This window comes from Arachis hypogaea, chromosome 2 (genome assembly GCF_003086295.3).
Source record: "Arachis hypogaea cultivar Tifrunner chromosome 2, arahy.Tifrunner.gnm2.J5K5, whole genome shotgun sequence".
NCBI classification, from domain to species: domain Eukaryota; kingdom Viridiplantae; phylum Streptophyta; class Magnoliopsida; order Fabales; family Fabaceae; genus Arachis; species Arachis hypogaea.
Genome location: NC_092037.1, coordinates 88,679,054 through 88,694,452, shown reverse-complemented (window position 1 = coordinate 88,694,452; position 15,399 = coordinate 88,679,054). Strand labels below are relative to the sequence as shown.

At 32.5% G+C, this 15,399-nt stretch overlaps 1 protein-coding gene and 1 long non-coding RNA gene across 4 annotated transcripts; both read left to right on the top strand.

Annotated features, from left to right (window-relative positions):
- The first annotated feature begins 831 nt into the window (after positions 1-831).
- On the top strand, positions 832-3,894 carry LOC112749905 (uncharacterized). Of its 3 annotated transcripts, XR_011873736.1 has the most exons (5): positions 832-1,950; positions 2,046-2,106; positions 2,742-2,826; positions 3,151-3,269; positions 3,421-3,894. It is a non-coding gene; the product is annotated as an uncharacterized lncRNA (long non-coding RNA). The 3 variants fall into 3 exon arrangements; XR_003175264.3 differs by having other exon boundaries at positions 1,950-2,106; XR_003175265.3 differs by lacking the exon at positions 832-1,950 and having other exon boundaries at positions 1,955-2,106; positions 3,418-3,894.
- Positions 3,895-9,496: 5,602 nt separating this feature from the next.
- LOC112749899 (sulfoquinovosyl transferase SQD2) lies at positions 9,497-14,254 on the top strand. Its single transcript, XM_025798327.3, has 11 exons — positions 9,497-10,166; positions 10,833-10,899; positions 11,063-11,133; positions 11,421-11,538; positions 11,641-11,714; positions 11,984-12,039; positions 12,123-12,206; positions 12,330-12,417; positions 12,506-12,583; positions 12,870-12,926; positions 13,351-14,254. The coding sequence occupies exons 1-11, from the start codon at positions 9,754-9,756 to the stop codon at positions 13,841-13,843; spliced, it is 1,599 nt and encodes a 532-aa protein (XP_025654112.1). The 5' UTR covers positions 9,497-9,753; the 3' UTR covers positions 13,844-14,254.
- The last annotated feature ends 1,145 nt before the right edge of the window (positions 14,255-15,399 follow it).

Here is a 15,399-nt window from a genome sequence, read left to right as displayed (position 1 = left end):
CATTTTATTTTATTATATGTAATTGTATTGCATATAAATTCTAAAGTAAATTGATCAATTTACTAATTTAAAATATATATTTTTTATTTTTAAAAATATTAATAGAAAAATATTTCAAAAGAAAGCTACCACTAGAATCTGAAGTCACTTCATTAGTCTCTTCTAATAAAAAAAAGTTCTTAGAATTCAATGTGAAAAGTCTAGTAGTTGATCTTAGACAACGACCCAAAATTTTAAATTATGATCCAAATGACAGAGATGAAGTTAGACGAACTTATTTGTAAAAGAGGTCCTTGTCAACCAAGAGAACATGATTGTTTGGTTACATATATAGAAAGAGAGACATTCAATCAAGTTGACAATGAAACAATTATTCTAACATTTTCAAAATATGAAAACAAAAAGAGAAGTACCTTAAGATTTGAAGAGAAAAAAGTTAACGGCTAATGTAATTTTTAGTTTTTTTTTTTGTATTCAAATAATTAATGTGCAGTTTTATTTTTTTAATTTAAATTAATATATCTTTTAATAATAATGTGTATTATTTTTTCCTCCTAACATAAATTTTTTGGTCCGTTACTGAATCCAACAGTAACTAAATTCTAAATATGAATTTGAGTGATTATCGTTGGATTTTTCTACAATAATTCCGACGTCGCCAACACAAACGGAACTTAGCAGCCAAAAATTGCTAGCCATTTATCTAACCGCCATAAATTTTAGAAATACCAGCGGTTGACATTCATGTGTGCCGCTAATCAGGACCTTTATCATAATCCACTTCTTCAATCTCTTGTTTATCTTATAACCAATAATTCTCTCCACGGCTGCAGAAACCCGTACTCCCTCTCCCGTTGTGCACCAAATCCCTAATTTCTGCTCCACCTTGCGCCTCTGTGTGGTTGTGGAGTTGCGCGACTGCCATCTGTCATTCTTTCTCTGGTGTCGACCTTTCGCCTTTCCTCCACAGTGCGTGAAACCCCTGCTTCCTCCTCCACAATGCGCGAAATCTGTGGTCTCTACTCCACCATGCGCCTCTGCGTCGCGAGTTGCTTAATTGTTATCAAGAAATTGGTTGGTTTCCTTGCTTCAGTTCCTTCCATATGAAAGTGATAAAAACTTTTTTCATAAATCAACAATGTCTTTTTTTCCTCTAAAGAGAAGTTTCTCAATTTCTATTTTTATGTCATTCAATGAGGGATGTCTGGATATGTGAGGAATGGTTGTTTCAATGACGGCATTCGAGTTTTCCATGAGCTCAATGGCTCTCTTCTTGTGAGTGTGCTCAATGCATGTGCTGTTGTGGGTGCATTTGAAGAAGGCAAATGGATTCACAGTTATATTGAAAAAAATGGTTTGAAGTATGAACTCAACTTGGGGACTGCGTTGATTAATTTTCTCTGCATTCCGAATTTCTTTTAAAAGGTGAAAATTGTCACCATCCGTGGTTGATGTCAGCGATGATGATGGCTTGCGGTTTCAAATGGCCAGGGTTGGTAAGGAATCGGGAAATGGTGCTTGCTGCACACATTAGTCGCTGTTGGTACGGCCTGCTGCGATGTTGCGTCTGAATCGTGCTCTGATTCTGTCCCACCGCTTGACCCTGTTGTTTATGTGTTTTGTGTGTTGGATTGTTATGTGTTTTCTTGCCAATTGATTTGTTAGGGTTTGTGGTTTGCAATTTGTTCGTGTTTGTATGCCAATTCTGGAGTTTGATCCTTGTGTTCTTAATCTTTGCATATGAAATTGCTTTTTGTATTTGTGTATTGAATCTCCAGTTATATCTTTCCATCTTCTGTTTCCCTCATTGTTCTTCCTTGATCATTATTTGAATGTGGGATTTGAAATTTGCATATTTTTGGTGGGTATTTTGGAGAGTGAGAATGAAGTAGATGATGTTCTTGTTGACGATGCTTAGCTCATGGTTTCTTGACTGGTCCGATGTGCAGGGTATGGCTTGCTTATGTAAATTCCTTGAACAGTTTACAACTATTTGCTTGATTATGTAGAATTCTAATTCATAGGAAGTTTGAAGAAGTTTTCAGTTGGAGTTTTGACTGTTCCTGTTTAGTGGAGGAATGTCAATGGTATCCTTTTTCATGAGATGTAAGTGTTTTATGTTTTATTAAGTTGACATCAATTAAGGTTGCTTTTAGGCACATGCTGCATTGTCCAATTGTTGGGTTCATAATATTGTAATCCTCTATTTTTAATGTGGCAAAATTCAGTTTGGTTTTGGAGTGTTGTATTATGTCTCCATAACGGTTTTGGAGTTTTGGTTACTTGGTTATATGTAGATACTATTGGGCGTAAATTGCTTGGATGTTTATATAAAATTCCTCCTCATTTTTTTAAATATTGTTTGCTCTCCGAAACATGGGGCAATTGATATTTAGATATACATTTTGTATTTAACTTTTTCCCATCGAGAACTCATTTTACAAGTGTTAAATAACAACAAATTGCATAGCCATAGAGAGAAGAGAACAAAAATTTAGACTTAGAGACAAAACTCTAATATGAAATAATGAGATCCATATCCATACTGTAATGCATTAGGAGAGACTTGGGTGAAAACTTCGGGCAAAAAAGTTAATTCATTGTGTTTTTAAAGTTATGAGCAAGATGTTTTTCGTTTTGGGTTCACTTTTTTTTAGCATAAGTTGCATAAATTTTTGTTGGTATCATTTGATGTAATTGAGAGTGACTAATTATATATTCATGCACTTCCTTGTGCTTAGTATTGCTAGGAAAGCAAATTTGGAGAAGTTAGACTTGGATCCAACTTTGAAAGCTCCGAAGGATAGGTCAATGACCAAGAATGTGGTATGTATCTATTATGGACTCTAATAAAAGTTGACATGTGAGTATGTGACCAGTTACAAATTTTGTTTGATTACATAATACTAATAATTGATGAAAGAAAGTAAACACTTCTAATTGAATACTTATGCTAAAGGAAAAGATTTGATTATGTGATCCTTCTTTCATTAATCACTGTGGATAGTATAGAATAGGTGCCTTATTGACTCTTTTAGTTGTATTTGTAATATTGTAATCTTTTTCTTTCTTTCTTTTTTCAATTATAAAAAAACTTTTATAATTTAAATTGTTCGTTCATTAAATAATATTCCCCCAATATTTTCTTAGCACTTATGGAGGTCCTTGGAAGATTGACAAGGATCTTAAATCCAGCTGCATATTTAAAAGGGAAGATGGAAATGTCACGTCAAATCCAGGAATATGAATGTCTTGTGAATAAACTTAAGGTATATGATAAAGTCCAATCAATGAAGCAATTTATATAAATTTGATCAATAAAAAAGCAAGAAACAACACTTGTGCCGTTATGCAACATATCACCTTTTGAATTTTGAGATTAGGAATTTACGTGGTATCTTGACTTTGTTTACTAAGAAGAATTGCGAGTGGAAAAGTTGAAGGCCAAAAAGAAAGCAGAAGACTTAACTCAGGAAATGACCGAGCTGCGGTACCAACAAACAAATTTGCTTGAAGAAGAATGTAAGCACCGAGTTTGCATTGAACAGGCATCTCTGTAAAGAATTGCTGAGTTAGAGGCACAGGTATGAACTTGAAAGCTAAAATTAGAGTATAGTTTCAAGAAGAGATTATAACTATGTATGTAACAGAAAAATTAGAGTATAGTTTCAAGAAGAGATTGTAACTATGTATATAATGGTAAAATTAGAATAAAATTAGAAATTGTTAAGTTTTTACCTTGTTCTGCCCCTGTGGAGCTAGAGAATATAGATGCTAGAGCAAAGGGTATGCTGTAAGTAATCTATGACACATGCACAATAATAAAGAATGTTAGCTTATAATAAGCTATATATGAATATAAAAATATATTAAAATGATTTAAGTTTTCTAAAATAGAACATTCTTGTTAAGATACATATGCTTTTATTATAATCATTTATCTTGAAGTTTCTTTCAATAGCATTTATTAGAGGTCAGCATCACTTTCAAACATTATACTGAGCGTTATTCTAGCTTTCTACTACATACTTTGCTTATTTCTTTGGTTTAATTTTATAATTTTGGAATGAATGCGATTTTAGATGTAAATTCTCACATATGTGCCACTTACCTTGCTTAATATATATAAGTATGTTGGATTAAAAATTGTATCATTTGATTCATAAGAAAGCCAATAACAAATCATAATACTAATTTTGATGAAGATGCTATATAAAGTTCGATTAGAGATCTGTGCAAAGAATGAACGAAGATTCAATGCTAAAATTAGGTCTAGAAATTAAATTAGCAGAAGCATAAAGTTTCTAAACTTTTTTTTAGTTGTTTTTTGTTGTTCTATTTCCTTTGAACAAGAAGCACCATGGAAAAGGTTAATTTACGTTCTACAAAATTTAAATGAATTAAGTACCTCAACTTAGATTATTAGCAAGTTATTAATTGCTGCTGGGTCTAAAATCAGTGACACATTAGGATTGAAAGAAAAGAAAAAGGCATTTATAAACTTGATTTTAGTTTTTTTTTTTCAATTGACAAGGAATTAATTAAAATACTAATAGCACAAAATCTAACAAAAAATATGGTTTTCCATTTAGTCTATTGCCCTTATAGAAACTAATCTAAATTGAATTATATTGCCATTTGCTGTAGGTATGATCATTGAAAACCACTGCATTTTTTTTAAAGCACCCATTAGAATTGCAAACTGCCACCCTTTTTTTAAAACCAGTAAAAAAAATAACGGCAGTTTTACAACCGCCGCAAAATCAATAATCCAATTAACGACGATTATACCAGCACTTGCTGAAAACTGCCGCGAAAATAATTGTCCGTACCACTATCCAAAGCGTTTCACTAAACCGCTGGCATTGGTTTTCGCAACGGTTTAAAATTACTACGAATTACAGAAAAAACCGCCGCTAACCTCCGCTCTTCTTATAGTCCCCGACTGTAATTAGAATGAGAAAAATCTAATGGTAATTTTAATGATAATTAACGTATTTCTAATAATGATAATTATTCCTGAGTATAATCCATATATATTCCTCCATATCTAGTTGATAATAGCCTTAAAAATATTATCACTTTTTTAAATTGTAGCCAATGTTAAAATGTTAAATTATACTGTTTAGTATGTATTGATAAATGATAATAATGTATATATATATATACTATTTTTCTGGCTCTTGGGTCTAATTTTGTTCTTGAATTTGTTAATGTGGAGGCATATGCAAGAGAACCAAATACTCTTAAATATGAAAGGTCAGGTAAGTTGCCATACAAAAGCTTATAAGGACTAGCATTATTCAGGTTAGTGCTGGGCAGCCTATTAATTAGGTGAATGGCGTGAGCAACTGCATATTGCCAAAAACAATGTGGAATTCCTGATTGAAATAGCAGTGCTCTAGCAACATCTAAAATATGCTGGTGTTTTCTCTCTACAATCCCGTTTTGCTCTGGTGTTTCTACACAAGAAGTTTGGTGTAAAATTCCAGTTGATGCAAAAAAGGATTTTAGAGTGAATTCTGGCCCATTGTCGGTCCTTATACACTTAACTTGTTTTTCAAAATGTACTCTGACAAAATTCACAAAATTAATAACCAATTGTGATGCTTCAGATTTGGTTTTCATAAAAAAAAATCCAAGTGAATTTGCTCTTACCATCCACCACAGTCAAAAAATACCTATGTCCTTCATTGGAAGGGACAGAAATAGGACCCCAGATATCCATATGAACTAAATCAAAACAATCTTTTATTTTAGTTGTACTAAGATTAAAAGATAATTTCTTTTGTTTTGCAAAATGACATGAATCACAAGGAAATTTTGAAGCAATACTATCTATAAAAGGATAATACTTCTTCAAAAAAATCAATTTATGCATGGATATGTGTCCTAATCTAAGATGCCAAATGTTGTTGTGCTCACTGTGTGAAGGTGTGGTGGGATGAGTAGTAGTAGTAGTTACCGCCAATGAAGCTTGCTTTGTTGGAAGAGGGGAAAAATGAGAGAATTCTGGTTCTCTACTCATTGTATATAACCCTTCTATACACTCAGCAATGCCAATCATTTTTGATGTGGATCTATCTTGTATCTCACAACACTTATCATTGATTAACAATTGACAATGTAAGTTTGAGGTTAACTTTGACACAGATATCAATTTAAAATCAAAAGAAGGAATGTATAAAACATTTTTGAGAAAAATTTTTTTAGAGAATGTGATTGTGCCAATGATGGTGCTAACAGTTTTGGTTCCATTTGGCAATATCACATTGATTGGATCAATATTTTGAAAACTTGCAAAATCTTTTTAGTCAAAAGTCACATGATCTGTTGCACCGGAATCAATGATCCATAGTGCAGATTTTGGAGTGATAATGTTCATAATTCTCGCATTAAAATGTAATGCAATGGTTTTACCTGGAGTGGAAGTGTGAATGGAATTAGTCAAAATTTGATTTGCATTATGAGGTTGTTGCTGCACACTTTTGTCTTTGATCAACTCTAACAAGGCAAATCTTTGCTCTGGAGTGAATCCAGATCTTGATATTCCAATGTTCTTTTGGAGACAATTGAGCTGGAATTGTTTGTCACTGAGTATATCATCATGCCCCTCAGTGATCACGTGATTGATGGTGGTGTTATGTTGCTGCCATTGGTAGAAGTGGGAGGAGTACCCATGCTTCTTATAGCATACATCTTCTGTGTGGCCTTGCTTGTTGCAATGAGAGCAAGCCAATGTAGCTCCACGACCTCTGCAATGGGAGGATCTGTTTGCCATGTTTGCCATTTTGAGAAATCAATGAATCACAGAGTAATAGGGATTCAGATCTTCTTCCTTCCAACTCGTTGATCGGAACAACTATGTTCACCAAGAAAGAATCTTGCGAAATAGCCTCTCATCAAACTCTATTGGATGAGTTTGAAGGAAGAGGTAAGAATGGGGGAAAGAAAATGTCGAAAGAAAAATTAGGGATAGAAAGAGAATGGCAAAATTGGATTGATCTTAATTCACAACTTTTTTTTTTATTCATAGCTTGGTTGCTCTCCACGCTCACTGCACCATGAAGAAAATCTCATGTCCTAAGCTGTTCAAGCTGTGATGTTAATGGTTTGATGAATCAGAAGGGATTAAGAGAGGGAGAGAGATAGGTTCTTCTCATTGTTGGAGAGAATGAAAAATCCCCCTTAAAAAATATTTGTTGAGTTATTACACCTTATATATTATGTACCTTTTTTTATGTACTCTCACTAAAAAATAATTACAATGGTAAACCTATTATTGATAAAGAAATAATCTAGGTAACATACTACAAGTCTACAATAAAATCTTATCTCACTAAATGAGATTCGCCACATAAATTAAATTATAATATTTTATTATAAATCATATTTATAATGAAATTATTCACACACAAATTTTTTTTTAACTATCTTTTATATATATATATATATATATATATATATATATATATATATATATATATTTTACTATTTATTATCTATCCATCTTCTATCTCAATATATATAATTTAATAAAGAAGTATAGATGAGTGAAGAAAGTAACCCTTAAGGGGTGAAAATTTATTTATTTTAAAAAGAATTTGTGTTCATTTACATCAATTTAAAATGTAAAGAATATTTTATATCTTGTAAATTGAACCATATTTTATCTGACAAATTTTAAGTGTATTAAATACACTATATTTCAATAATTTTAACTATTAATTTAAATTATAAAAAATATATAATATATATTAGTTAGATTACTAAAAGATTGGTGTTTCGAATATATATATTTAAAAACTTTCCAATATTATATAGGAGACTCAACCATATCGTTCTATACCAACCACCAAGTCTCAGTTGCATAGCTTTATGAGAGTCCAAAATGAACACACAAAACAACCAAAATTCAAAATCTGATTATTGCTTGTTTATTGGACAATAGTTTTCTTGAAAGAGACAAGAAATGATTTTTTAATTGTTTTTATGATCGAATACACATATTCATCCAATATAAGATAATAAGGAAAAGAAAACTTTATGTTTGCATAATATTTTAATTTCCCAACATTATATCAACTTATAACAGCGTCTGCTATTAAGTAAGGTATATATGAACCCTAATTGAATTTTCTCTAATAATAACATCGTACAAGTTTATATCATATCTCAAAGATAAATTTTTATAATTTAAAAATATTTTGTTGATATAATACAACTCATTATATTTAGATATATGAATTAAGTAAATGGCCAAAATAATTCTTTAGATTTCACATGTTAGTTAAAGTAGTTATTCAATTTTTTACTTAACCAAATTAATATTCTAAATTCTCCAACATCAATCATATTCATTCTTATCTAATTTTTGTATCATACTATGTTTTTCACATTCATTTATGAGATTTTTTCTTTGTTGTGGCAAATTTAAATATTTTTGTGACATACGATTCTCAATATTTTTCTATTAATTTGTTATTTTTATGTTTTCCTTCACTATTTTTATTCATCTGTTTTTTACTATCACACTCGCTCTAAACTCTAAAGGATCCGACAAGCTGTGTAATAAAATATGAATTTACTTTTCGTTATATAACATGTTACTATACTATTTGTTTGTATCATTAAATAGAATGTATATAAAAAAAATTAAAATCCAGTTAATTTATATTGACACTCTATCTATTTGTAGCAAATGGCGAGTCATTCATACAACACAGAATTAATTGACGTGGTTGACATTCCTATTACTTAACCGTTAATATCAAATTGGAGTTTGAATATCCACTAATATAAGGGGAAAAAAATCACTTCTTTTATAAGATTTCTAATTATAAGATTGCCTCTAATATATATAAAAGATATAATTAAAGTTCTAAATTGATTGTTTAAAATATGAACATGTATTAAAATTTAAAATAGTTTTCAAGATTTTAAATACATCAATTATATTTTTTATCAAAAAATTTATCATACTTTTAGAAATTAATATGATATATTTTTATTAATTTTAAAGACGTAATTTATTTTAGTATATGCAACCAATTTAAAAAAATTATTTTAAAAATATCTCAAATACTTAATTTTAATTTCATTTTATTTTAAATCTCACACAATATCACATAAACATTTATAGAATCATATATCATAAAAATTAATTTAAAATTTAATGTAAAATTCATTACTTCAATGTGCGATTTCATTTCAATTTAACAAAGTTACAATGTTCATTTAATGAACTTAATAGATATATAAATACAATATTTATTAATCTTTCTTTAAAATGATACGATATCTCTTTATTAATATAAATATCATTTCAAAAATGATATTTAATATAAATTTTAATTTTAAATTAATTCAATTACTGTAAAAATCAAAATTAATACCCAAAAAAATAGATTAGAGTTACTCCAAGACTTAATTGGATACAATTGGTTAAATATTTTTTCCAAGTTGAATTATTGTGTAAAATGTGGGAAATAGGGTTGAATCATTTGACCAAAGAGGCAAATAGCATATGCTCAAAGTTCCCCCTTTTGATTCCTCTCTCACCCGCCATCATAAAGAGAATATCCATTGTTAGAGTCCTTTGCATGTGTCTTAGATTCCTTCATTCATTCTCACACACACAAACACACTCTCTCTTCCTTACAAACAATACCATATTAATCAATTCAATAATCCATCGCATTTCAAAGGCTGTAACTTTATGATTATATACTCCTTCACATATTTGCCATCATCATGAACACTACTTCCACTTCTCTCTCTATAAATCCCTCTCTCTCTCCTCCTTTTCTCTCACCTGACACAAACACCACTCATTCTTCTTCTTTCTCTTTTCCCTCTTCCTCTTCTTCATACTACCCTCGTTTTCCTTCTGCTGGATTCTCTCTCCTCCAATCATTTGGACAAAAACCCATCACACCCATTTGCAAAAGATCGAAGTTTTGCACCTTTCAAGGCTCAAACACTCTGAGAAGAAGGAAAAGTTCGTACCTTGGAGCTACCAACGAAAAAATGACCATAGCTGGGGATAGTTTGCTTCAGGTTGTTGAGGAAGAAGAAGATTCTCCTCCTGAGTCTGCTTTGCTTGATCCTGAGAACAATTCTAGGCCAAGAAGAATCGCACTTTTCGTTGAGCCTTCTCCATTTGCGTGAGTCATTCATTCCCTCTTTTGATTTTGTTCCTAACTCTTCCCCATTGTTATACTAGTCGCTTTAACCAAACTTAATTGCTTAATTTAGATCTTCTTCCAACTGCATCAGCCCAACAACTTTCTTCTTTGGTGTCAAAACCCTTCATGTGAATTTTTAATTAAAAAAAACTCTTTTGTTTCTTTGTTCAGATGACATTAAGGTTTTTAACTTTCTCTTTCCACTACAGTTGACTTGCTCTATGATCCAGTGTTGACTTTGGTTGTTTGAGGTTTTTTTTGCTTTCTTTTTTTCATGTAGATCAGATTGGATTTGACCTTCATGGTTTCATTTATGATTTAATTGAGCTGGATTATGTGCTAATCTGTTTTGGAATATTAGAAGAAAAATGCATCTCAGCTATATGTTTTGCAGTGCTGCCTCTAGGACTTGTAAATAAGTACTTGTGGGGTGAGAGAATCAAAGATTAATTATGAATTAATTCCGGGAAGTGTTGATATAAATGAATGTCCTTTCATTTATAGGTTCTCTCTGCATTTAAGTACATTTGAGATTACATTACCTTTGTGAATTGTGATTATCATTCATGTGTAGACTACTTGTAGAAAGAACAATGTCTCTTCCTTTTAAATTGGATTTTATTGAGAGCTCTATCTATTTTGCAGGTATGTTTCAGGATATAAAAACCGGTTTCAGAATTTTATAAAATACCTTCGTGAAATGGGAGATGAGGTAACTTTCTCTGTTATCTTAAGCCTGGTTGGTTTCTATTGTCATTTTTTCATGTTTTCTAGTTTGAGGATTTTATGAAGAAAAAACGAGAAAATTCTGTCATGTATACTAAAAATTCTAACATTGTAAACTAATTGCTTGTCTTCATTTCTTCTTGTAATAGGTAATGGTTGTGACAACACATGAAGGTGTACCCAAGGAATTTTATGGAGCAAAATTAATTGGATCGCGAAGGTTGCTAACATTGATTTGTTTAGTTTCTTAGCAGATTTTATTCTTGGCCATCTCTAACCTCTGCTTATATTTTGGTGCAGTTATTTCTGAATCTTTTAACCATATATAAATTGTTTCTAAGTTGTAGTAATTGCTTATATTTGAAAATGCTTATATCAATTTGGACCTTAGAAATTAGAAATTTCCTAATTAGATAAAGTTCATGATAAATTCTTTGATGTTATGGTTAATGCTGCAGCCATTGTTTTATCTAACAAGTTTACTCTCAACCTGGAAAAAAAATGCAGCTTCCCTTGTCCTTGGTATCAGAAGGTACCCCTCTCTTTGGCACTTAGTCCAAGAATAATATCAGCTGTTGCCGAGTTTAAGCCTGACATAATACACGCATCGTCACCAGGAATAATGGTTGGTGTCCGGTTTTTCTCATTTTAATAACTGTTGCATTTAAATGAGTGATATATAGTTGTAGTAAAGAACCTACCATAACTAACAATGGTTGAATTTCAGGTGTTCGGTGCTCTTGCAATTGCAAAGCTTCTTAGTGTTCCCATTGTCATGTCTTATCACACCCATGTACCAGTGTAAGTTACATATTTACTTAGGACTTGCTTTGTTTCTGTTTTAAGGATTTTGTGAAGGAGAAAAATGAAAACAGAAAACATGATGTTTTCACTTTGTTTCTTCATAAATCAACCTTAAAATAGAAAATATTAAAGATCGAAATAGGCAATGTACACAAAAGTCAAAGTTCAACATTGCACCTTTGCAATGCTACGATGTTAGGCTTTCGAACATTAAACCATGTATTTCTTATGGCTGACAATTTTTATTTTTATTTCTCTTTGTTCAGATACATTCCAAGATACACCTTTAGCTGGCTGGTGCAACCCATGTGGTGGGTCATAAGTATGTATGCTTCCTTCTTTCCACTGTTGGCATACTCAGTGACATGTTTTTGTGAGAATAATGTCGAGTTTCTGTTTATGTAGAGTTTCTGCACAGAGCTGCAGACCTGACTTTGGTGCCGTCAGCTGCCATTGCAAGGGATCTTGAAGTAGCTAGAGTAACAGCAGGTGAACTCAAACACTATTGTTGATTGGTCTTCAGCTTTCCTCAATCAATAACAATAGCCGAGCGTAACCATTTCCTTGTACACCATTCTTGGTGTCTGACTTATTTCATTTGTCAATTTCCAGCTAACAAGATTCGCCTTTGGAACAAGGGTGTCGATTCTGAAAGTTTCCATCCCAAATTCAAGTCCCATGAAATGCGAATAAGACTGAGGTTTGTGAACCTATTGTAATTTTCATATGAACAGCGTTTCTTTTAATATAATCAAGTTTGATCTTATCCTTAAACATGTGTTGTGCAGCAATGGCGAGCCTGAGAAGCCCTTGATAGTTCACGTAGGACGGCTTGGAGTCGAGAAAAGTCTAGATTTCCTCAAAAGGTAAAAAACATCACATTCTCCAAAGAGGAACTTGGAATTATATACAATATTTCGCAATCAAATCTTAAAATCAAACTTGAAGGGTGGTGAAATCTTTGGTTGTCATCATTGTACTAATGCTGAAAGATTGCTAAAACCTTTTCAAGAAATGCTTTCTGGCAGCTCACTTTGACATACCCCTATCTTTCTTTGTCAATTCTTTGGTTCATCACACCATAATGTATAATATACCTTGTGTTTGTAAACTTGAACATTTGTATGACATTTGAAACACATGATTTGGCAGTGTCATGGATAGGCTTCCTGAAGCAAGAATTGCTTTTATAGGAGATGGACCATACAGGTAACTTAATATGATATGTCTTCGATTTCCTCTTCGCTATCCAAAAGCTTTCTACAAGTGGAAGTTGCTTTCATTGTGAAAATGATCTATTAAAAATATTTTTAGTCAGGTTGTACCTGCACCAAAATCTCATGTAAGCATACAAAATGTTTTACACATTAATCAAAATTCCACTCCCTCTTTCTTTTCTATATGCTTGAACTACCTCACTTTTTATTAGATAAACTTCATTGATTAAATTTGAGTGACATTTTGTACAAAATACATTTGATCAATGCTTGAAAAACCTGAACTTGTGAGCAATTTTTTAAGATATGACTCAAATTGAAAAATTAAATTGTTTCTTACTAATTCTTACTCCAATAAAAATTTACCCTCTAAAATTTTCTTGCCTAAATGTGAAATCTTCTGCACCTTTTAACAGAGAGGAGCTGGAGAAAATGTTTCAAGGCATGCCTGCAGTATTCACAGGAATGTTAGGAGGGGAAGAACTGTCTCAAGCTTACGCCAGTGGAGACGTCTTTGTGATGCCTTCGGAATCCGAGACACTCGGCCTGGTTGTCTTAGAGGCCATGTCTTCAGGGATTCCGGTCGTGGGAGCACGTGCCGGTGGTGTCCCAGACATAATCCCTGAAGACCAAGATGGCAAGATTGGCTATCTCTACACTCCGGGCGATCTAGAAGACTGTTTGAGCAAAGTAAAACCTCTCTTGTACGACCACGAGTTGAGGAAAACCATGGGACAAGCTGCTCGTCTGGAGATGGAGAAGTACGATTGGAGAGCAGCCACAAAGAAGATTCGCAACGAAAACTACAACGCGGCCATTTGGTTCTGGCGCAAGAAAAGGGCTCAACTTTTAAGACCCTTCCAATGGCTCACGAAACGGATTTTCCCATCTCCAGAGGTCAATGTATAGGTGATTGTGATTGCAAATGCAAATTGCATTTCCCTATATATAGCTTTGGATTGGTTCCTTAGTTTTCATGATTGCTTTGGCTTTAAGCAAGCCTTTGTATGTGACAAAACAGAAAGTGTGGTTGCATTGGGTTTAGTGCATTCATTGTGCTGTATATAATGGAACTTGAAATATGGTTTTCATGTGCCATATTCTGTGCCATTATGGAAGTGGATTAAAAAGTTGAAATGAAATGCAAATTCATGGTGTGAATTTGTCATAATGTACATTATTCAACCAAGAATAGTTAAATAGTTAATGTTTAAAATGTATGTGGAAGATTATCACAGAAAACTAATTGTTCACATGCAAGGTTCTCATTAGAAACAACTTAGTTTATCTTGAATTAAAATTGATATATTTTTTTGTTCACCTTCCTCTGAGTCTGACAATGATATATTTAATTTTAACTGTAATTAACTTTCTCTTTTTAGTTTAATTTCAATGTATTGACAATTAGATAAGATTTGTATAATTATTCAAGTGGTGGATGAAACTAGATAGATATATTTGCTGGTGTGATAATTTTAGGATAAGATAATGGTACAACAGTGTATCGTTTTTTTAGGGTCAGAAATAACTTCTAGTTTTATAAGAAAGTATGGTTTATAGATATGTGTTAGTTCCATGCATTAATAACAAAACTAGCAATATTTGCAATATTGAAAGAACAAGCACTACTGGTTGCGTATCATGTAGCCATTTGTAGGGAATTTTTTTTTTTTGAAAGCGGAGCTCAACACTTGAAGTGGAGCAGTACAAACGGCTAATAAACATAAAAAAAACAAACAAACATCAACACAACAGAAACTTATATCCCCATGTTATCTCCGGCATTGCCATCAACAACCAAAGGGATTTGCACCTATCCACTCCTTGTAGTTCATAGAGCACATGTCAACAATCTCCTCCACTCCTTTACTCCTGTTCTGGAATAGTCTTCTATTTCTTTCCAACCACAAATTCCAGATAATCGCGCAGAAGCTAACCATCCATGCCTTGCGATCCGCCTGTCTAGCTGTGACCTCTGTCCAACTTAGGAAATGTTCCTTCAACGAGCCCGGACAAGACCATAATCTACCAGCATAAGATAGCCATGCGCACCAAATCTGCCAAGAAAAGCTACATCCTACAAGCAAGTGGTGACTAGACTCAACACAATTATTGCATAATACACATAAGGTATCTTGTTGGTTAATAACTCCAAGTCGACTCAGTCTCTCCTTCGTACTGATTCTGTCAGTCAATGCAAACCACACAAACACCTCCACTCTTGGTGGCACGAGCCCTTTCCAAATAGTACTTGTAAAGCTATAGCTTGAGATCTCCTCCGGGACCATGTCCGCCTGCATTACCTGCACAAAGATTATGTTAACATCGATTACATCATGTTACTCTCATTACTGATTTCTTAGTGCAAAAACTGTTCATCAGTTCATGTTCCTATTTCATTTGTAAGCTCTTCATGTAATTGTTGAATTTTTTTTTTTTTTTGGTTCATAGTTGAAAAATCTTTT